At 42.5% G+C, this 19,957-nt stretch overlaps 1 protein-coding gene across 5 annotated transcripts in view; it reads right to left on the reverse strand.

Annotated features, from left to right (window-relative positions):
* The window catches only part of Lrrc49 (leucine rich repeat containing 49), a 119,292-nt gene that overhangs the window by 55,166 nt on the left and 44,169 nt on the right, over positions 1 to 19,957 (reverse strand). For all 5 annotated transcript variants that reach the window (XM_031343161.1, XM_031343163.1, XM_031343160.1 and 2 more), the window contains one exon: positions 781 to 928. In XM_031343161.1, coding sequence (XP_031199021.1) covers positions 781 to 928 — 148 coding nt within the window. The remainder of the gene's footprint in view (positions 1 to 780; positions 929 to 19,957) is intronic.

Here is a 19,957-nt window from a genome sequence, read left to right on the forward strand (position 1 = left end):
CAAGAATTAAAAAAAATATGGAGTTTGATTTAAATATAAGCCTAGAAATTTTAAAACTTTATTTGATGAAACTGGGTGTGGATGATAGTTTTAAAAAACAACCCTATACTTAAAATTATGAAGTTTATAATCATAATAACCCATAGTTTCCTAATTAGTTAAAATTAACAAGCACTCATACAACTGGAACCCCAATTTCCTAAGCCACACCCAAGGAAGCAGCAAGTTACACAGAAGGCCACACTCAGGGGAGCAGGGAGGGTCTGAGGGAGGCACACTCAGGGAGAAGGGAGGGTCTGAGGGAGAAACACACTCAGGGGAGCAGGGAGGGTCTGAGGGAGGCACACTCAGGGAGAAGGGAGGGTCTGAGGGAGGCACACTCAGGGAGCAGGGAGGGTCCATGGGAGGCACACTCAGGGAGAAGGGAGGGTCCATGGGAGGCACACTCAGGGAGAAGGGAGGGTCTGAGGGAGGCACACTCAGGGAGAAGGGAGGGTCCATGGGAGGCACACTCAGGGAGAAGGGAGGGTCCGAGGGAGGCACACTCAGGGAGAAGGGAGGGTCCGAGGGAGGCACACTCGGGGAGAAGGGAGGGTCCATGGGATGCACACTCAGGGGAGAAGTGAGGGTCTGAGGGAGGCACACTCAGGGAGAAGGGAGGGTCCATGGGAGGCATACTCAGGGAGAAGGGAGGGTCTGAGGGAGGCACACTCAGGGAACAGGGAGGGTCCGTGAGAGGCACACTCAGGGAGACAGGCAGACACACAGAAGGGCACTCACTGTGATTCTCTTCATGTCTAGCTGGCGCAGCTGCATCATATTCTGAAGGACCGTGTGTTTGTACCATGACTCTTGAGCTATTGGATTGCCATCAAAGGTGATGTCCGAGAGGGAAGTTGACTCGGCGAGGCAGGAAACACTTTCAAAGCTGCAGAAGAGATGCCACCACATTATTCTGAGACCTTAGCATTTCCAGTGTTTTAAATAAGATTTTGTTTTGGTTTGGTGTTTTGAGACAGTGTCTTGCTATGTAACCCTGTCATGGAACTTACTAGGTAGACTCAGTTGACAGTTATCCTCAGCCACTCATGCTAGGATTACAGTATACTATGTACAGCATGTTCGATGGGCCCTTTAAGGAAGAATTTAGATCTACATAAAGATTGAGAAGCTATACAGAGTTCCCATACACTTCATTCCTCCCAGTGTCTCTCTACAGTTAAATACATGTGTGAATGTACGTGAATATCTACAATTAGTGCTCCCACAGTTTCTGTCACTACAATACTCTCTGAACTCATACATTCCTTGCCCCACTCCCGAAAGAGTCATTTCTCAACACAGCAGTTCCTTATACTAGGAACAGGGCTGCCAGCGCAGGCCTGGGAGGGAAGGGCACTTTCTTACCCTTTCGGCACGGCTTCTTTTAGCCCTCTCAGCTAGAGAGGGATTGTGTTTGCACGTTGTCCTGTGTGTATGCATGACACACCTCCTCACTCCAACAGGGAGGGACCTGGCTCATACCACCCACAACCTATCCATTGGAATTTTCTTTTCCAGCATGTATGTGTGTGTGTGTGTGTGTGTGTGTGTGTGTGTGTGTGTGTGTGTGTGTGTGTATGGCACTACATTTTTTTAAACTGCACCCACAAAGTTATTTCTTGATCAGATGACTGCGCTTAGGTGTCTAGCCCCCGTTCCTAATGTTATGTAAGCCAGTGTGGATTGCCTCATATGTTTACAATACAGTCAGAACTTAGGAGAGTCAGAACCTGCATCCCTTCCTGGAATTTCCATGTCCCTTGATAATTTTCAAAAATGTGTTACACCTTGAGGTTCACTCTCTAGAGCTCTAACATTGCAATACTGGTGACAAACTCATAGTGGTATGTGTTTACTAAAAGTACTGTATGGAATAATTTCATGGTCTTCTGAAACTCCCCTGCACTTTACCCCATCCCCCAAATTCCTGGTAAGCACCAATTATTTTACTCTTGAGTTCTACAATTTCCAAAATGTTGGATGGCTGGGATCATGTATTATGATACAGTCTTATGGCTGGACTTCTTTCACTTGGCAATAGACACTTAACAGGCAGCCATCCATGTCTTCTCATGGCTTCGTGGTGCATTTCTTCTCATAGCTGAGTAATGTTCCATTGTATGGGTATATAACTTTCTCCATTCAGCTATGGAGGTTGGTGAGTGAGGCTGCTATGAATCCTTGTCCACAGCTGTCTGTGTGCACATGTTTCAACTTCAGCTGGATGCATATCAAGGATACAGCTGCTGGGTCACACATAAAGATGGCTATTTGGTTGTGTGAGAAACTCATCCAGTACTACAGCTCCCCATCCCTGCCAGCATTTGGCATTCATCGGTGTTTCTGGATGCTAACTGCTCCCTCCACCAGGAGAACAGTGATATGCCATCCTTTACTCTGCAGTTCTCCAGTGACAAGTGGTTTGAGCATCTTTCACAAACACATTTGCCCTAATTGTATCTTCCTGGTGTTTTTAGAGCCTTTGCTCAATTTAAATGGATTCTTTGTTTTCTTACTGTTGAACTTTATGAGTTTTTATTTTTCAAATATACTATGCTTGTCTGTCCTTTACCAGATGTATACCTTGAAAGTATTTATTATGTTTCTTTAAAAATATGTGTTAATTTATGTAGTGTGTGTATGGATGTGTACATGCCAAGGCATAGGTGTGAAGGCCAGAGGAAAACTGTGGGAGCCAGTTCTCCCCTTCCCCCAGAAGGGTCCCAGGGATCAGCTCAAGCCCTAAGGCATGGCACTGCATGCCTTTACCTGCAGAGCCAGCTCCCTCTTCATTCTTCACAGTGCCCTTCACAGAGCAGGAGGTTTTAATTGTAACAATATGTAACTTAGTAATTTCTGTGGGTTTTTTTTAATCCTGTTTTGGTTCCTGAAGGCTGTCAGGGTTTTCTTCTACAATTTACAGTTTTGAGAGTTTTACTTTTAGGCTACAACCCATTTTGAGTTAATTTAATAAAAGGTCCAAATCCACATCGCCCCACATTGATGACCTGTCTGCGTCCTTTGTGAAGTCCATCTGTTTGTATCTATGTGGGTATTTCCAGACCTGTACTTGGTTCCAGTGATAAATGTGTGTATTCTTTTACCACTGTCCCACTGCCTCAAATGCTGTGACTTCGGGGTATGTCTCTGTAATGCAGCTTTGTAATGAGTCTAAACACATCATGGTTCACTCTGTGAATGACATATGTCCCTGACAACAATATGTAGTCTTCCTTCCCATAGAAATTTGACACTGTACCTAATCAGGTCATATGTAAATGACTGTCTTCAACTACTAGACTCCATTATATGAGTCCACACTCCCCACAGACCCTGAAGACCCAGCCTATGGCAGGGCTGTCTCTGTCATCTGTAAGCTCTTCTCCCATGTCTCACTCCCAGCACCAATTCCACTTGTGAATGTGCATAGACCCTGTGTGGCATCATGGATCTTGGCTGTGCTGGTCAAACCCCCCTTCATGAGAACATGTCACAGAAAAACACTCATCTTAATTGGACTTTCTGTTTACAAAGGCTTTCTTGTATTGACTCCAGCATCTAGACAGTAATAATTGGGTTCTATATGGCATGGAAACTTCCTGTGTGGTCACTATGCCCCATCCGTCAAGAGCATCCTTTTCCCCTTCATCAAGCACTGTGAATAACGGCAGAGGACTCCCACAGGCAATACTGTATGGTTAATGAAATCACAGGTTCACAGTCAACTCTGCTTAACTGTTCAAAACAGTCCCTAATAGGCTAGTGAATCTTCAAGCTGTGTCCTTCAGTATTATGTCAGACTCTAGATATTAGCTCTTACATAGGAGATGTACAAATCATCTTTTGATATCTAGAAAACTGTACACTGATATTTTGAATTTTTTTAAAGGTGGGAATAATCACAATAATATTCCTAAAAAACTCTGGAGAATTTACTTACACCAGAGGTCAGCAAGACTCGACTAATACAAATCGTCACGCTCAAGAATGCTTTCTTAGGATTTATGTTGAAACCATACTTCTCTATGATGATAGGACACAGAAAAGTGTGCTATGAAAAACAACCACGTGACAGATACAGTAGCCTTCCCTCCTCCTCCTTATTGCCATAGTCAGACCATTCCAATAAAACCATCCTGAAGTTATTTCATCTCAGAGTTGATCTTTACTGATCTGTAAGATGATTTCAGGATCTGAATGTATGTCAAAACATTTGAGACATGTCAGGATAATCACAGGAAGGCATTTAAAATAGGAGGAAATGGGGTTGGCAAACCTAAACCTAATGATGGCTTGAAGTACAAGTAGATCTGAGTAAATAGCCAGCATTCTGCCTCAGTGCCCTTCTACCAGCGACTGAGCTGAGGAACAGAGAGGAGCCATCAGGAGATTTTAAACACGAAGTGTGGGAGGACAGCTGAAGGTGGGAAATGTGTAATGGAGGTGGATGGTGGTGGTAATGTGAGAAAAATCACAATGTAGTAAACTTGTGTAGTGAATACAGGAAAGCAAAAGGAGAGTAGAGAGCTCCTTGTAAATTAGATGGCAGGAGGAGGAAAAGTTGTGAGGGCGAGACATACTAAAAGCTCTGGTAGTCTTTCTGGGAATAAAGAGCAGAAGGTCTACAGAAGGCCAGAGTGTGAAAAGGGCAGGGACTTGTGATCATTTGGATGTGATAAAGACAGAGTGCTGAATAGTATCTAGGCTTCTCTCAGAGTCACTGCACATGTGGTTACAGAGGACAGACACAGTCAAAATGTATGAGACTATGCTTAAAATGACTATATTTTATTGGATGTAAATTTTTCTTAAAAAACTCATATAGAAAAGTTGAGACTACTTTATAAGAAACACAGAGTTGTAGGACTAGGTGAAATGATAGGACAAAATCTAACTATGCCAAAGAACTTCCTGATAATGAAAATGATAATCAGATTTCCTTATCCTCTTCTTAGAATATTGATGTAAATTACTAATCAAATAGATAGACTAAAAAATGCAAACAGTGAGCCCAGAATCAAAGTGGAATGCCTTTATTTGACAGCAGGTGGGTCCTATGTGTACTCTTCCTTACTATCTACAGCTAGACTGCAGAGCCTATGGTTTGCTTCTTATTGCTGTGTGTAATTTTAAAGTAATGTTATCATCAAAACTAAGGATGTATAAACTGTTAGGTAACAAAGAAATTTCAATTACACTTAGCATGCGTCTTCTCAATTATTCCATTGGGGTTGTTCTAATCAGTTGAAAGAACTGGAGTCACACACAAAACTAAATGCTGTCTTCACTGAAGTGTAAAATGTGCCTGTGTGTATAATAGGAAGCTGCACTCCCAGTGACTGTGATCACAATGCCCCACTTCAGAGACCTGCAAGACCTGGGGAGCTGGCTGATCCACATCTGCAACTCAAACATAAGAAAGACTCCGGGATGGGGAGCAACTATACTTTTAGGTAGATACTGTCCCTCAATGCCAGCTCCAGCAGCTCCATAACCCCAACACTCACATACACACTCACACACACCCTCTCTCACACATTCACACTCATGAATATATTCTCACACATACTCACACTCAGAGGTACACAGTCATTCATACAACAAACATGAAATTATTAAAAAGATCCATAAAATATGTATAATTGATAGAATGTAAAACAAAGAAAAAGCATTATAGGAATTTGTATTGATGAACTTAAGAGGTGAATAAAATGTACTTGAAAAATCTCAAGTGAATTGTTCTGCTCAAAAAAAAAAAATCAGGAAAGAAGAAAGGAAGAGGAGAGTAGGGGAAGGAAAAGGAGAGGAGGGGAGGAAAAATAGAGGGAAGGGGGGGTGAGAAAGGAGGGGAGATATAGGGAAGGGAAACAAATAGAGGGGAGGGGAGAAGAGCAAAGGAAAGAAGGACAAAAGAGGAGAGGTAGGAACTCAGGAGAAAAAACAAAAACAAAAACAAAAACATCCCACAATGGGTGAACTGGGCGGAACTTCCCGCCCTGGAGTATTTGCTGACTCAGGTGATCTTGAGCTTTGCTTTACAGGATCTTCAATGTTGTGGGGCAGTGGACAGATCCCTGGAACCGATCAAGGAGGAAAAATCTAACTTGACATTAGTTCATAAATCCAGGTCCAGACAGAACAACAAGGACAGAAAGTGACGGCCATCCCCAGCTGCTCCCCAGAGATCCTGCCATCTCAACACAGCCTCAGGAGGAAGGGAGCCAAAGTTTTACCTGAGTATTTTTAAATCATAATTTGAAGTGTGAATCTGCACTGAACAGCTCTAAAATATTCCAAGAGGAGAGACTTAAAAAAAAAAAAAAAGACATCTAAGTCTGCTTATGCCTACAGGGCTCAGACAATGGATTAGACTCAAGGATCCCAAAGAACTCCCAAAGATTAAATAGTAAGGGACAGTCACAAATACCTACAGCCACAACACAGCTCAATTTAGCAAAGAAATAAAGTGATCTGAAGACCTGTAAAAACAGGTGGCATAGTCAGATTGGCTAAGTCTTCAAATATTGGACTATCAAAAACCATACAGTGTTAAACCCTAGGATATGGGCCAGAGAGGTGGCTCAAGCATTTAGAACACAGCGATCCACTTCCGAGCACCTACAATGGAAGATTCACAACTGTCTGTAATTCCAGCTCCAGGGGGTTCTACTCCCTCTTATAGACTCTACAGACACATACGTGTGGGCATGCACACATGCACACAGAGAGAGAGAGAAAAATAAAATAAAATAAAAATTTTAAATATATCTATAATATGTCTTAAGAAATACAAGCAGGCTTGAAAATATGAGTAAAATAAAAATATAAAATAATCAAAGAGTAAATTAAGGGACTAAGCTCACACGTCCTGTTTTCTTGTATCAATTGGTCTTTGCAGAAATGAAAGCCACAAGAAACCCTATTTTTTACAGAAGAATTACAGTAAAAAACAAAAGGAGAAAGGAGGAAGAACAGGTTGGAGTTAATTTGAATCCTGAAGACAAGATGGCGGTCAATGATTGACAGCTGGGTGAAAGGAGGTGGGGCACTTGACTAAAAGTAGAGTAAGCTAGTAAGGGCAGAGCCCAGCAATCAGCCTTAACATATGAACAAGCTGTCAGAAGGAAACAGGAGCCAGCTCAGGTCACAGAAACCTATGGGCAAGTTGTTACTTGGCTATCAAGTTATAACAATTATTATTAAAGAATTACAACCCTTGTTCTGTTCCTAGATGCCTATGTGTGCGTATATACATATACGCACACATACATACATATATATTTGCATATATATGCATTACATAATCTGTATCTGCAAATATCTCCGTAAAGAGAGCTCTAACTCCTGAGGGTTAAAAGTATGGCTCACTTGAGTCAACATACACATATTTGGACAGCTAGTTCACAGCTGTAAAAGGCAGAAATCCACATTAGTGTCTTAGCAACAGGATGGACTGCAGTGGGTGAGGCAAGCAGGCTCCTCCAACCCTCCCAAGAACACAGTGAGTGGAAGGGATACCTGAGCAGGGACATATGGGTGTCCATTCTTAGCATGCTAATCATCCTTGGAGAATAGGAGTCTCCACTAGGAGGAGGAAGCAGGAGCCTCTGCTATTTAGGTCAGGCAGACAGATGGCTTTGAGAGGTAAAAGAGGGTGGAAGCAGGGCACAGGAGGGGACGTAGGGTGTGCTGGAGTGTGTGCACACCACACCAGACCCCCCCCCCACACACACACACACGCGGAAGGAGGGAGAGGGAAGGAGAGAGAGATTGGAGTTGAATTCAGAGTACTAGAGAATAGAAGGTTCTGCCATCTGTCATTAATGTGAACACAAAATGAAGCTATGTGCTCACATGATTATCTCCTGTTGTACCTTTTCACCCAGCTCCCTTTCCCTATTAACAGACTTCTTCTTGCAGTAAACCCTTCCACAAGCTGATAGCACTGGCTCAGTTCCAGGACTGAGTGCTCTGTGCCCTTGGTCAGGGTGACTACTGCCGACTGGTACCTAACCTAATTAAGGACACCCTTAACGGAAACCCTCTGCAGCAGCACCCCTCACCTGTGCACTCGAGTCACCCGATCTCCAGAAACAGCAACTGTGACCCAGGAGGTCTATGATGTGGCTGGACAGCCTGAGTGAGGTGACTGCTGACGGTTCAGAGTCTTTGAGATCCTCACAAACTTCCCCAACAGAGCTGTGAAGGAGCCTAGGGCTACACATGGCTTTCCTACACCCTGTAGCACTCCTGCCTGTCACTTGGGGTTTGGTGTACTCTCTGTGACTGATCACACAGTCATAGGAAACAAAGCCATACATTCAGTCTCTGCCACTCTCAATGTCATCTTTGGTGTTTTACACAAAGAAATGTGTAAGAATGTCTATCAACAACTGGCTGGAGTAAAAATGGGTTCTTTAACAAAAGAGGCGGAGAAGAGACAGTACTGAGCTGGGAAAGGCCTCGCTCGACAGAGGACACACCTGGCCACAGCACTGGGCACAGGTGGACTTCCCTCTATATCCTTAACATTTACCTGACTCACCCTCTATGAAAAACTGGGAGCACACTCAAGCCCCTTGTGCTCACCTAGGAGAACAGAAGCCAATGCCCTAATGTGTAAAACAGCAAGCTCCCCAGTAGCTGTCCAGGTCACAGCACAAAAGCACTGCCCTGCTAACACACCCATTCAGCACTTCCCACGAGATTGTACTCAAAGTTAAAAATGAGTCTCTGATTTGGAAGTTTATAGCAGACACTGCCATTTATTTTTAAGCCGTTACATGAGAAGTTTTATGAAAAAAAAAGGACCTGAATAGGCATTTCTCAAAAGCGTGTATGCAGCCAGTCAACAGGCACATAAAGAAATCATAATGAAATCCCAACTAAAGCCAGTGAGACACAACCTCATCGTGTTTGTTAGAATGGCTACTCTCAAATCATAAGGGCTGGGTGTTGGCGAGGACACGGGTGTTGTGGTTTGATCTCAAGTATGCCCACAGTGTTCTGTCCCCCATCCAGTGGTGCTATTTTAGAAGGCTTCTGAAGGTCAGGCCCAGCTGACCCAGAGGTCACTAGGGCATGTTTTCCAAGGTGACACTGCCCCTGGTTCTTGCCTTGTTCTCTGCTTCCTGGTCTACTATGATGTGAAGAGTCCCCCCACCTCCATACACACACACACACACACACACACACACACACACACACACACACACACACACACACGCGCGCGCGCACCAATGCCTCAGAGCATACCTTCTTCATCACAGGGGCCCCAAACCCTCAGAAGTCCTGCACCTAAATGAATCTCTCCTTCTTAGCTTGTTCCTGTCAGGTATTGTGGTCACCATGAAGGAGTACATGGAGAAAGGGAACCTTTGTCTACCGTCGGATACTGTTGGTGGGAATTTAAGTCAGGGTGGCCAGCATGGAGCACCTTAAAAAATTAAAAACAGAGCTACTATATGACCTAGAAATCCCATTCTCTATTCAAAGGAAATGAAGTGACATATGAAGAGACTTGCTGTGTCCTAAGCTCATGGGTACACTACTCAAAACAGTTTCAATATGGGGCCAACTTAAGCATCTATTGACAGCTGAATGAATAAAGGAATGGTGTAGTTGACACGGCCTGGTGAGTAACATCTGAAGGTGCTCTGTGCTGTACACATGTATATGTACACATGTGCACTTCTATATGAATGTGCATAAGCACCTACATACGCACACACACACACACACACACACACACACACACACACACAAGATGTGAGGTATGTATACACAGCACAATTCTAGTCCACCACAGAAGGAAATCTTGTCCTTTGTAACAGGGATAAATCTGGATGACACTGGACTGAGAGAAACAAGCCAGAGACAGAGGGACAAATCTATTTGATCTTACTTACATGTGGAATCTAAAATAGCTGACCTTACAGGAGCACTGAACAGAAAGGAGGTTACAAGGAGTTGGAGCAGGATCAGCCAGAGGAATGCTGAGTGCAGAGACCTGGTTCAAAAGACACTATACTTCTTTTAAAAGGAATGAGTTTAGGAGATTATGTTTAATAATAATGTATCATATTTTTGAAAAGTGCAAATTGGTCTGGTCATCCCACAAGATATACAAATGTCCCACTTTACTTTCCATTGCTGTGATAAACGTCATCACCAAAAACAATGTGTGGAGGAAAGAGTTTGTTTGGCTCACACTCCAGGGAAGTCAGAGCAGGACTCAAGGTGGAGGAAGGGGTTGAAGCACAGGCACACAGCCTACTAGCTTACTCAGCTTGCTTTCTTATACAGCTCAGGACCACCTGCCCAGGGATGGCACAGTGCACAGTAGGTCCACCCTTCTTACATCAATTAGGAATTAAGAAAATGCCCTGCAGGCAAGCACACAGGCCAACCCAATGGAGGCAACACCTCAGTTGAGAGTCCCTCTTCACAGGTGTATGTGGTTGACAACTGAAGCTAATTGTGACAGCATATATGTAAATCTCAAGTTGAACACCATTAATACACATAATTTTATAAAATAAAAAGTATCTTTTAAACACCAAAACAGTGCCCAGAGACTAGAGATTCAAACTCTAGTGTCCAGAGTTTGGATCTTTGATGCTATGGAAGAAGCTGGCATGTCAAGATCTGGTCCCTGAGACAATGGTATTCAGAAGCCTTTGGGAGGTAACTGAATTCACAGCTCAATAGGACATTGAAGGAGTGGCATTAGAAGGTGGGGTCTGCTTGGAGGAAGCAGTCCTTGGGAATGTGCCCTCCAAGGGCATATTTTGTGCCCAGTTCAAGTCTCTAACTTCTCCTCTCCTTCCAAGCTGCCAGGAACTTGTGAGACTTCACAAGGCACTTCTGACATAATAAACTGAGCTACTACAACCTAACAGCAACTGGGAAGAGACCCCAGAACTCTAGAACCCGAGAGTCAACTAAGCCCGCACTCCTGAGATGTTTCTGCTGTTCTCTCACAGCAATGGGAAGATGACCAGCACACCTTTCATGAAAACCTCCCCAAGGAGGCAATGTGATGGCTATATCTGACTGGAAGAACAGGAGGGGCCACTGCACACAGAACCCTCCGATCTCTTCGCTTCTCTGAACCACTGGTACCAGAGCCCTAGCTCTGCCCGTCCCCCCAGCAAAATGGCTCTCTTCCAACTCCTCTGCCAGCAATGGTGTAAACAACATTTGAAAACATATATTGCTTGATGCTGGGGAATGGAGAGATGCTGTGGTAGGTAGGAGTGTTTGCTGCATAATTATGGGCACTGAAGTTCTGATTCCAGCACCCAGGAAACAAGCCAGACTTCCCACAAATGCCTGTAACTCTCCCTCTTAAGGATCTGATGCCCCGTATGGCCTTTGTGTGCACCCCCTACACACACACACACACACACACACACACACACACACACGTACATGCACTCGCATAGATCACACAGAGACACATATATACAAACACACACAAATATATTAAATACAAATTTTAAAGCCAGGTGTGAAGGTGCATACCTTTAATTCCAGCATTCCTGAGGCAGAGGCAGAGGCAGGCAGACCTCTGTGAGTTCAAGGCCAGTCTGACAAAACAATACAACACAACACAAACAAAACCTAACTAAGCAGATAAATGGATCCTGATTATGCATATCAAAATTACATTCTGCTATTCTGAACTCCATTTGTCTGACTCCTGTAATTGATTCAAAACTTACAGCAGAAGTCAAAGACTAAGATTATCAAACCCCAAGTCAGCAGCTTATGTAAAGACTCTCTGAAAGTTTGTTCCTGCATAATTTACACAGCACAGTGTTTGTGTTTCCATCACGAACAGTATAAGCAAATGCTCTTTCCAAATAGCACCCTCCTGCACTGTCAGAGGCAGCTCACTCAGCCCTCTGATCTCTTTATATAGATTAAGATTCGCTAACTACAGTGTAGGATGCTGTTTCTACAGGGAGATAAAGTAATGAAGATACAAGTGTGGGGCCTTCTGGAGTCTACAGGACACTTGGGTAGAGTTTAAACATCTCAAGAGCATATATAGTTTTAGTCTTTTTCTAAACTGCACATCTCTATTATTACATAAGGTTTAGACAGAAGGCCAGCCTTTCAGTTGGCCTGAGGGCACAGATAAGCAAATGGTAGAGATGATGTCCATAAGAAGTCTGAAAACCAGAGAGACAGAACTACAGTTTTAGCCACAACGATATCAGACTTTTTATTACAACATAAATTTCTGTAAAGCAGGAGAAAATATAGAATCCAAGTGTTTAATAAGGCATGGTATAGAGGCTGTGCCCCTTTGAGAGAGAGAAAACACAGGAAAGTCACATTCACCTTGGTTACTGCCTAGAGACACTTTCCAGACCACAGGATGCACTTGGCAGAGGATCCAAAGAAAGAGCAGAGGTCTCACTATGGAGATGAAACACAACAGATTCTGGGTCTGCTGGGAGTCCTGGGATGTAGGTGGGTAGCAAAGAAGAGCCGGCATACAGAGGAGACCCAGAAGCCTGTAGAGAGCATCTCTGAGTATCTGCCTGAGCACCAGGATGTACATGCAGAGCTGGTGCCATGAACCCTAGCAGAATGTGACTGTTGAGGGGCGGTGGGATCAAGAGCATCTCTAGCTGTTGAGGGGCCATGAGATCAAGAGCACCTCCAGGCCACTAGGAACTAGGAGACAATAGCATTGTAGACAGAGTGAAGATAGAACACTGAACATCTAGATTATGCACTGGAGCACCCCAGCTCTCAAGTACAAGCTGATCAGAGATGGTGACTATTTCAAGTTTCTCTATGGTAGAGGCTTTAGAGGGTGATTAAACAGAGACCTTGAGAATAATCTAGAAATTTATTTCCCAGAGCTATGTGTTTACATTCCAAACAGAAATAAAATCTGGAGTCATCTGCTTACATTCCAGAGGCTGACAGGCTAAGAGACTACATCTCAGGATGTATTTATGTCAGGAAGAGGAGGCTGCTTGGCCTTTCTCTCTCCTCTCCTTCCCCTCTCCACTGTTTCTTTTTCTTCTCTGGAGAGAAGGTACAGATATATGAACAGCTCCTATATAAATTCTAGGACTAATAATTTGGGGTCCTGCTATGTATTGAAATCCCTCCCCATACATGTAGGTGGTATATGCCTTTGTCATAATAGCCTCATGGGACAAAACAGAACATGGGAAATGATGCAGGTGAATAACTACCTCAGCCATAAATCCAAAAACCCTGTGTTTAATATAAAAATAGCACAAAGAAAATGCATCATCTAGTTCTAGAATAAGTATTACTCTAGATCTGCCCTCTTCAATTAAAAAACAACCCTAAACATTCAAAATTTTAGTCTCAGCTAAATCAAAGCTGATTCTCCAGAAGGTTATCAAACAGGAGCTCAAGACTTCTAAGTAAGGCAACATAAGCCATACTCTCACCAATGTCTTGGCATAGTGGAATACTCAAAAAACAATTCTTAAAAATTGCCAGATCAGAAAATCAGCAATAAAAAAATATAAAAAGAAACACATATTGAGAAGGAAAAAAACAGTGCCAAGGAGAACCCGGATGCTGGTGGCAGTAAGCTAGGTCTCATCATAGTATGCACAGTGACCTCTGTCAGGTCAGGTTAGGTCAAATCTTTACACTAATGGGTGTTCACTTCCCTTTGCAATAGATGACTTAGGAGCTATCACAAGGAGGGTATCTGTTTTCTCCAAGAAAGAAATTTAAGTCTTTTCAAAGGTATGCATTTGATGGCTTCAATCACAGAGGAGGGAGGTTCTTGGACTGGAAGACCTTGAGACAGCTGTCTCAAACACAAAGTAAGCTGACTCAAACCCAACCCTAACTTAGTTTCTCCATCCTATTTCCTTTTGAACAGATTTACATCCTGGGCTGTGGACACAAGATGCAGTGACTCACTGACTCCTGAGACTGCTACATGGCAGAATTTGCTGAAAGAGGCCTTTAAAAGACCTCTGAGAAGCAGGAGAGAGCCAGCAGACGCAATAGCCTCTTTTGGCCTCTATGGGCACCAGAAACACATGTAAAACATTTTTAACATGTGCAGGCAAAACACTCAAACACAGTTTTAAAAAGTTATTTATGAATACTGAAAAACATCAATTAAACTTGGCTTTATTTATTCATTCATTAAAGTGAGTAATACCTATCAGCTGACTGGTGTCAGGCATTGGTGACATGCTAGAGTACCATGAACTGATTGGGTGCCCTATACATTATGAAACTGGGTGTAGAGGAAGGAAGAGAGGAAACCACTTCTTCATTTGGGGTTGTATCCCCAAAGAATGAAAATAATTCTTTCCACTTAGGTTTGAGTTTTGATTGCAAAAGAAACCACATTCCCTCCAGTGGATCAAAGGTAAAAGTTCTGTGATTGGAAGGACACATTTGGGCTTGGGCATAATTGATTGTAGACAGGAGTGTCTGCTCGAATTAGCTGACGAACGTGTTCAGTCTCTTCAATGCTTTGCCCTTGTCTGTTTGCCTTTGTATCCAGTGGCTACCTCGCTACAGTTAGGGTTTCATTTGAACACTAAGGACTTCATCTTGCCTTTGGCAGTGTTTCTACAAAGCATGGACACAAACACCATTAGAGAAGGTGAGTCACTTGGAATGTTTCTAGTAGGTTTCTTGAGTTTGTTTGTTTGTTTGTTTGGTTTGGTTTTTCAAGACAGGGTTTCTCTGTATAGCCCTGGCTGTCCTGGAACTCACTCTGTAGACCAGGCTGGCCTCAAACTCAGAAATCCGCCTGCCTCTGCCTCCCAAGTGCTGGGATTAAAGGCGTGCACCACCACCACCTGTCGAGTTTGTTTTTCAATTGTGAATTCAATCGGTTTATACCTTAAATTTGTTTCTGAATAAACTTTTAATTTATTTCTGTTTGTTAGAAAAATTTAAGGGCTGGCAAGATGGCTCAGTGGGTAAGAGCACTGACTGCTCTTCCAAAGGTCCTGAGTTCAAATCCCAGCAACCACATGGTGGCTTACAACCACCCGTAATGAGATCTGATGCCCTTTTTTGGTGTGTCAGAAGACAGTGTACTTACATATAGTAATAAATAAATCTTTAAAAAGAAAAAAGAAAAATTTAAAAGGAAATCATAAGTACATATTGGTCTCAATTAAGTCATACTTGTTTGTTTCTGAACCAAGAAAAAAACTACCCAATACTTAATCACAAATAATTTTAAGGCTTAAGGGCCTTCCTTTTAAGAATACCCAACAAAAACTGTTATGCAAATTCAAGAACCTTTACATTAACTAAACCTCAGAGGGTCTTTGATTCATAATTGCTTTTTTTTTAAAATGTCAATTCAACCCACAGCTTCTGGGAAGAACACTATCCCCTGGGCAGGGTAAGACAATTAAGCTAGTGCTCTCTCTCTCTCTCTCTCTCTCTCTGTGTGTGTGTGTGTGTGTCTGTCTGCCTCTGTCTCTCCCCTCTCTCTCACACATAAACACACACACATACTGAGAGAGAGAGAGAGAGAGAGAGAGAGAGAGAGAGAGTTTCCATACAGCTTTTTCAAACATCTTGGTGTTAATTATTCTTCCCCTCCATCCCTCCTCACCTTCATATCAACTGTGTTCTACTAAGGCCTTCCCACACGATTTTTCTCCGCCCATGCCATCAATGGTCTCTTTTTAATTTACCGAATTCCTAGAGTCCTCCAAGTTAAATAAGCAAATCTAAAGACTCAGTGCTGGGGACCCACACATGCAGCATTCGTCTTTCTAGGTCTGGGTTACCTCACTCAGTATAATTTTCTCCAGTTCCATCCATTTACCTGACAATTTTATGATTTTATTTTTCTTTATAGCTGAATAAAATTTGATTGTATTAAGTACCACATTTTATTGGCTACTCATCAGTTGATAGACACCTAGGTTGTTTCCATGCCCTAGCTATTGTGAATAGGGCAGCTATAAACATGGATGAACATGTGTCTGGAGAAGGAAAAAGAATACAGGGCCAGGTATATGATACCTTCTTTCAAGCTGTTGGTCAAGGGTGCCTGAGAGACCCCCAAAACAATATAGGCTATTGCAATTTCTCAGTTGCCATCAGAATTAGATAAGACCTAATTGCTGAAGATATCATACACTTTGATCACAGGACATTAAAATCAAATTTAATTGGCCAAGAAGCTTCCTCCCTAATGGCTGGCTGGCTTTCACAGTGGGAATGTGCTGTGTAGGCTGCAGAGGAGAAAGTCATCAACAGTCTTACCTAGATGTGAACCCTGTGAGCTACAATGACAACCCTGGCAAGACATGCCTATGGCTGCAAGTGGCCCAGTGTTACGAGGGTAACCAACCACATTCCTGTTGGATTTAAGGTCCATTCTAGGGGGTGGAGAGAGTATGCCTACAGTACTATAACTCAGGCAGGGACTGATGGTTGGAGAGCTCATGGGCCTTAAGAGTGAACCCACTTACTAATATTTTGTTAAATAACATTGTATCAATCTGCCCTCTAAATTCAGATCTCTTCCCATAGACTGTGCAGTTCCCAGACCTCAGCAGAAAAACTCTTTGTTCAGAAGACAGAGGTTAACACCAAACTCATAACTGGCCAAAGTGCAGAGAATAAGTGTCTGTGGTTTGCTCAGACACAAATAGGACATCTATGTCATAGACAGACAGACAGACAGACAGACAGACACACACACACACACACACACACACACACACACCAAGCTCAGGGATCATCATGGAAGAAGAGATAGAAAGATTGTTAGAACCAGAGGTCAGAAAAGACTGGAAGCAAACAATGTTTGCTTCATAACTCACAAATTCACAGTGGATATGGCTGCCTGCATAAGACCTGCACAGGATTAAGCTAGTCAGTATTCTAGGTTGGAGGGAGTGGGCTTATAAGCCCCTATCCCAACAGTTCTCAACCTGTGGGCCACGCCCCTTTGGGGGTCTCACAACCCTTTCACAGGGGTCACCTAAGACCATCAGAAAGCAGACATTTATATTATAATTCATAACAGTAGTAAAATTACAGTTATGAAGTGGCAACAAAATAACTGTATGGTTGGAGGGGACACCACAACATGAGGAACTGTATTAAAGGGTCGCAGCATTAGGAAGGTTGAGAACCACTAACCTATCCCTTACTTAGAAGCTATGGACAGCTGATGGCTTCCACAGAGAGGGAGAGTCAGTTTTCGTTAAGGACTGGCCAATGGTTGGCATCTAGAACCCTGTCCTGTTGACCTGCTCCAGTGGATGGCCCCAAACCTATCAGTATATGAGCAGCACAGACTGGACTCAGTGGGTTATTAAAAAAAAAAAAAAAAGATAGGAACTTGTGATGGGGTGAGAAAATTGGTATGGGGTCAGGAGCAGATCTGGGAGTAGTTAGGGGTAATTGTGATAATGCTTTATTTGTATCAATGAAATTCTCAAGTAATTAATAAAATACTATACTAAAATTGTTAATGCACACAGGCATAATGGTACACACCTTGTAATTCCGAAATTTAACAGTTCAGTTATATAGCAAGTTAAAGATTAGCCTATGCTACAAAGCAAGACCTTTCTAAATAAACAATACACATACATTAATGCTAATTAATTACCATAAACAGCTATCAGCCTCTCAGGTTAAGTGTGAATTCAGCCTGATGCAAGGTGTGGAAACAGCCAGCAATCAGGACCTTCATTTAATTTTAGTTTAAGAAGACTTCTTTGGGGAAAACACCTCAATTTATTTGAACTTGTGAAAATGAACCTTTATAACTACAATAAAATGAGTTAGAAAATTCACTGTGACTTCAAAATCATATGTGTTTATTTATAAGCTAGTTGAGAAGTCCCAGAAAATCGACTAATGATACCTGCTGAAGAAAGGTGATCTCTGAACTGAAAACACGGCTGTGGAATGATTACCTCAACATTTTTCTCCAGAGGAGCTGGACAGTCCGCTCAATGCCACGCCCTGCTTTAGAATGCCTCACTACAACCAGAGCAGCGTTTTTTATGTACTTTTGTACCAGCAGAATTAATATTTTAAATAACTATAGATAAGTTAGGACAGAAGTAGAGGATAATAAAATAAGGCATATAGTAATTAAAAAACAAAGCAAAACAAAAAAAGTAATGCTGTACATTAGAGATTCCTCGCTCCTTTAGCAACCATGTAAGGGAATAAACAAGCCTGGTAGAGGTCCCCAGACTCTCCACTGACTTACACATTCACCTGTCTTTTTTTTTCTTCCTTCCTTCCTTCCTTCCTCCCTCCCTTCCTTCCTTCCTTCCTTCCTTCCTTCCTTTTTTCCTTCCTTTCTTTTTCTTTCTTTTTTTCTGTACCTGCTTTGTGAACTCTGACCCTTCACTAAACTGCGAGGCTTATACACTGTCCTCAGACAAAACCATTTCTCATAGTTGCTGAGACTAGAAAGAGAAGAGTCCTAGTGCAGGAGGAAGCTGCTGTGAGGAGAACCACACAGTCAGCATCTTGACAGCCTATTCAAACATGACTGCCACAACTGGCATCAGCTGGTGTTCAGGGCTCCCTGGTAACTCAAAGAATGAACCTCTGTTCTCTGTTCACATCATGTAGATGCCTTCCTTGGCAGTCAACTCCACACCCAACTTAGTGAATTAGAACACACAATGTGAGTACATTCTGTCAATAGTTCAAAGAGAACCTCACACAAGTTATTATTGTACAAAATACAAAAAGGTGCAGAAGACACACAAAGAAGTTGACTTATAGTGCCTATTTATCTATAGAAACATTTACAGACAATATTACACCATTCAGTTCTAGAAGAATGACAGTGGTAATAGTTTCCATAACAGGAAAATCTTATGGGTCCTGAGCTCCATTCATCCCCAGCAACACACACACACACACACACACACACACACATATAAGGGGGAAAAGAGAGATCACTAATGATTATAGTTTCTAGCAGAAGCCATTAGACTATTTCCCTTTTTTAAAAAGTATTTTTATTTTATGTTTATGGGTACTTTGTTTGCACATATGTGTGTATACTACATGTACGCCTGGCCTGCAGAGGTAAGAAGAGAATGCTGGATCCCCTGGAACTGAAGTTACAGATGGCTGTGAATTTACAGATAGATGTGAGTTCTGGGAATTGAACTACAGTCTTCTGTAAGAGCAGCTAGTTCTCTTAACTGCTTAGCTGTCTCTTCTGCCACATTAGACTTTTTCTAACAGCTCTACTTCCTCCAAAAACAAAATAGAACCCTAGATTAAAAGTTTCAATGTCAGAGTCTGGGAGATGGCTCAGCAGACACCTGCCACTAAGCCTGGTAACTTGAATTCAATACCGGAGACCACAAGATGAGACAAGAAAACCAACCCAGCAAGTTGCCCTCTGACTGCAACCCAGCTGCTGTAGCACATGCCCTTCCCCAATAATAAATAAAAACATAAATAGATAAATAAATGTATGTTTTAAAAAAGACAGTGCTGAGGACAGCAGGGTTGTTTTTACAAAAGTGGGGCTAAAGAGATAGCTCAGGGGATAAGAGCTCTAAATGCTCTCGGAAATGACCCAAGTGCAGTCCCTGTACTCATATTAGGTGGCTCACAACTCCCTGCAACTTCAGTTCCAGGGGGATTTGATACCTTCTTCTGGCTCCCAAGGGAATAAAAGGAGAAAATTTTATGAAACATTTCCCTTACAGTGTAAGGTAGACTTTGGTATTTTCTCTTCTATCTTATTGTCTAGTTCTGAAGAACCAAGCTGGTTGTAGCATCCCTGGATATGTTCTGAATTGAGGTTACAAAACACAGACCAGTGATATTTTCAAATCAGGTATAATTCTTGCTTTACCTATGAATTCTTTTCTCTCTCTCTCTCTCTCTCTCTCTCTCTCTCTCTCTCTCTCTC

Source organism: Mastomys coucha, unplaced genomic scaffold (genome assembly GCF_008632895.1).
Source record: "Mastomys coucha isolate ucsf_1 unplaced genomic scaffold, UCSF_Mcou_1 pScaffold23, whole genome shotgun sequence".
In the NCBI taxonomy this organism is placed as follows: Eukaryota; Metazoa; Chordata; class Mammalia; order Rodentia; family Muridae; genus Mastomys; species Mastomys coucha.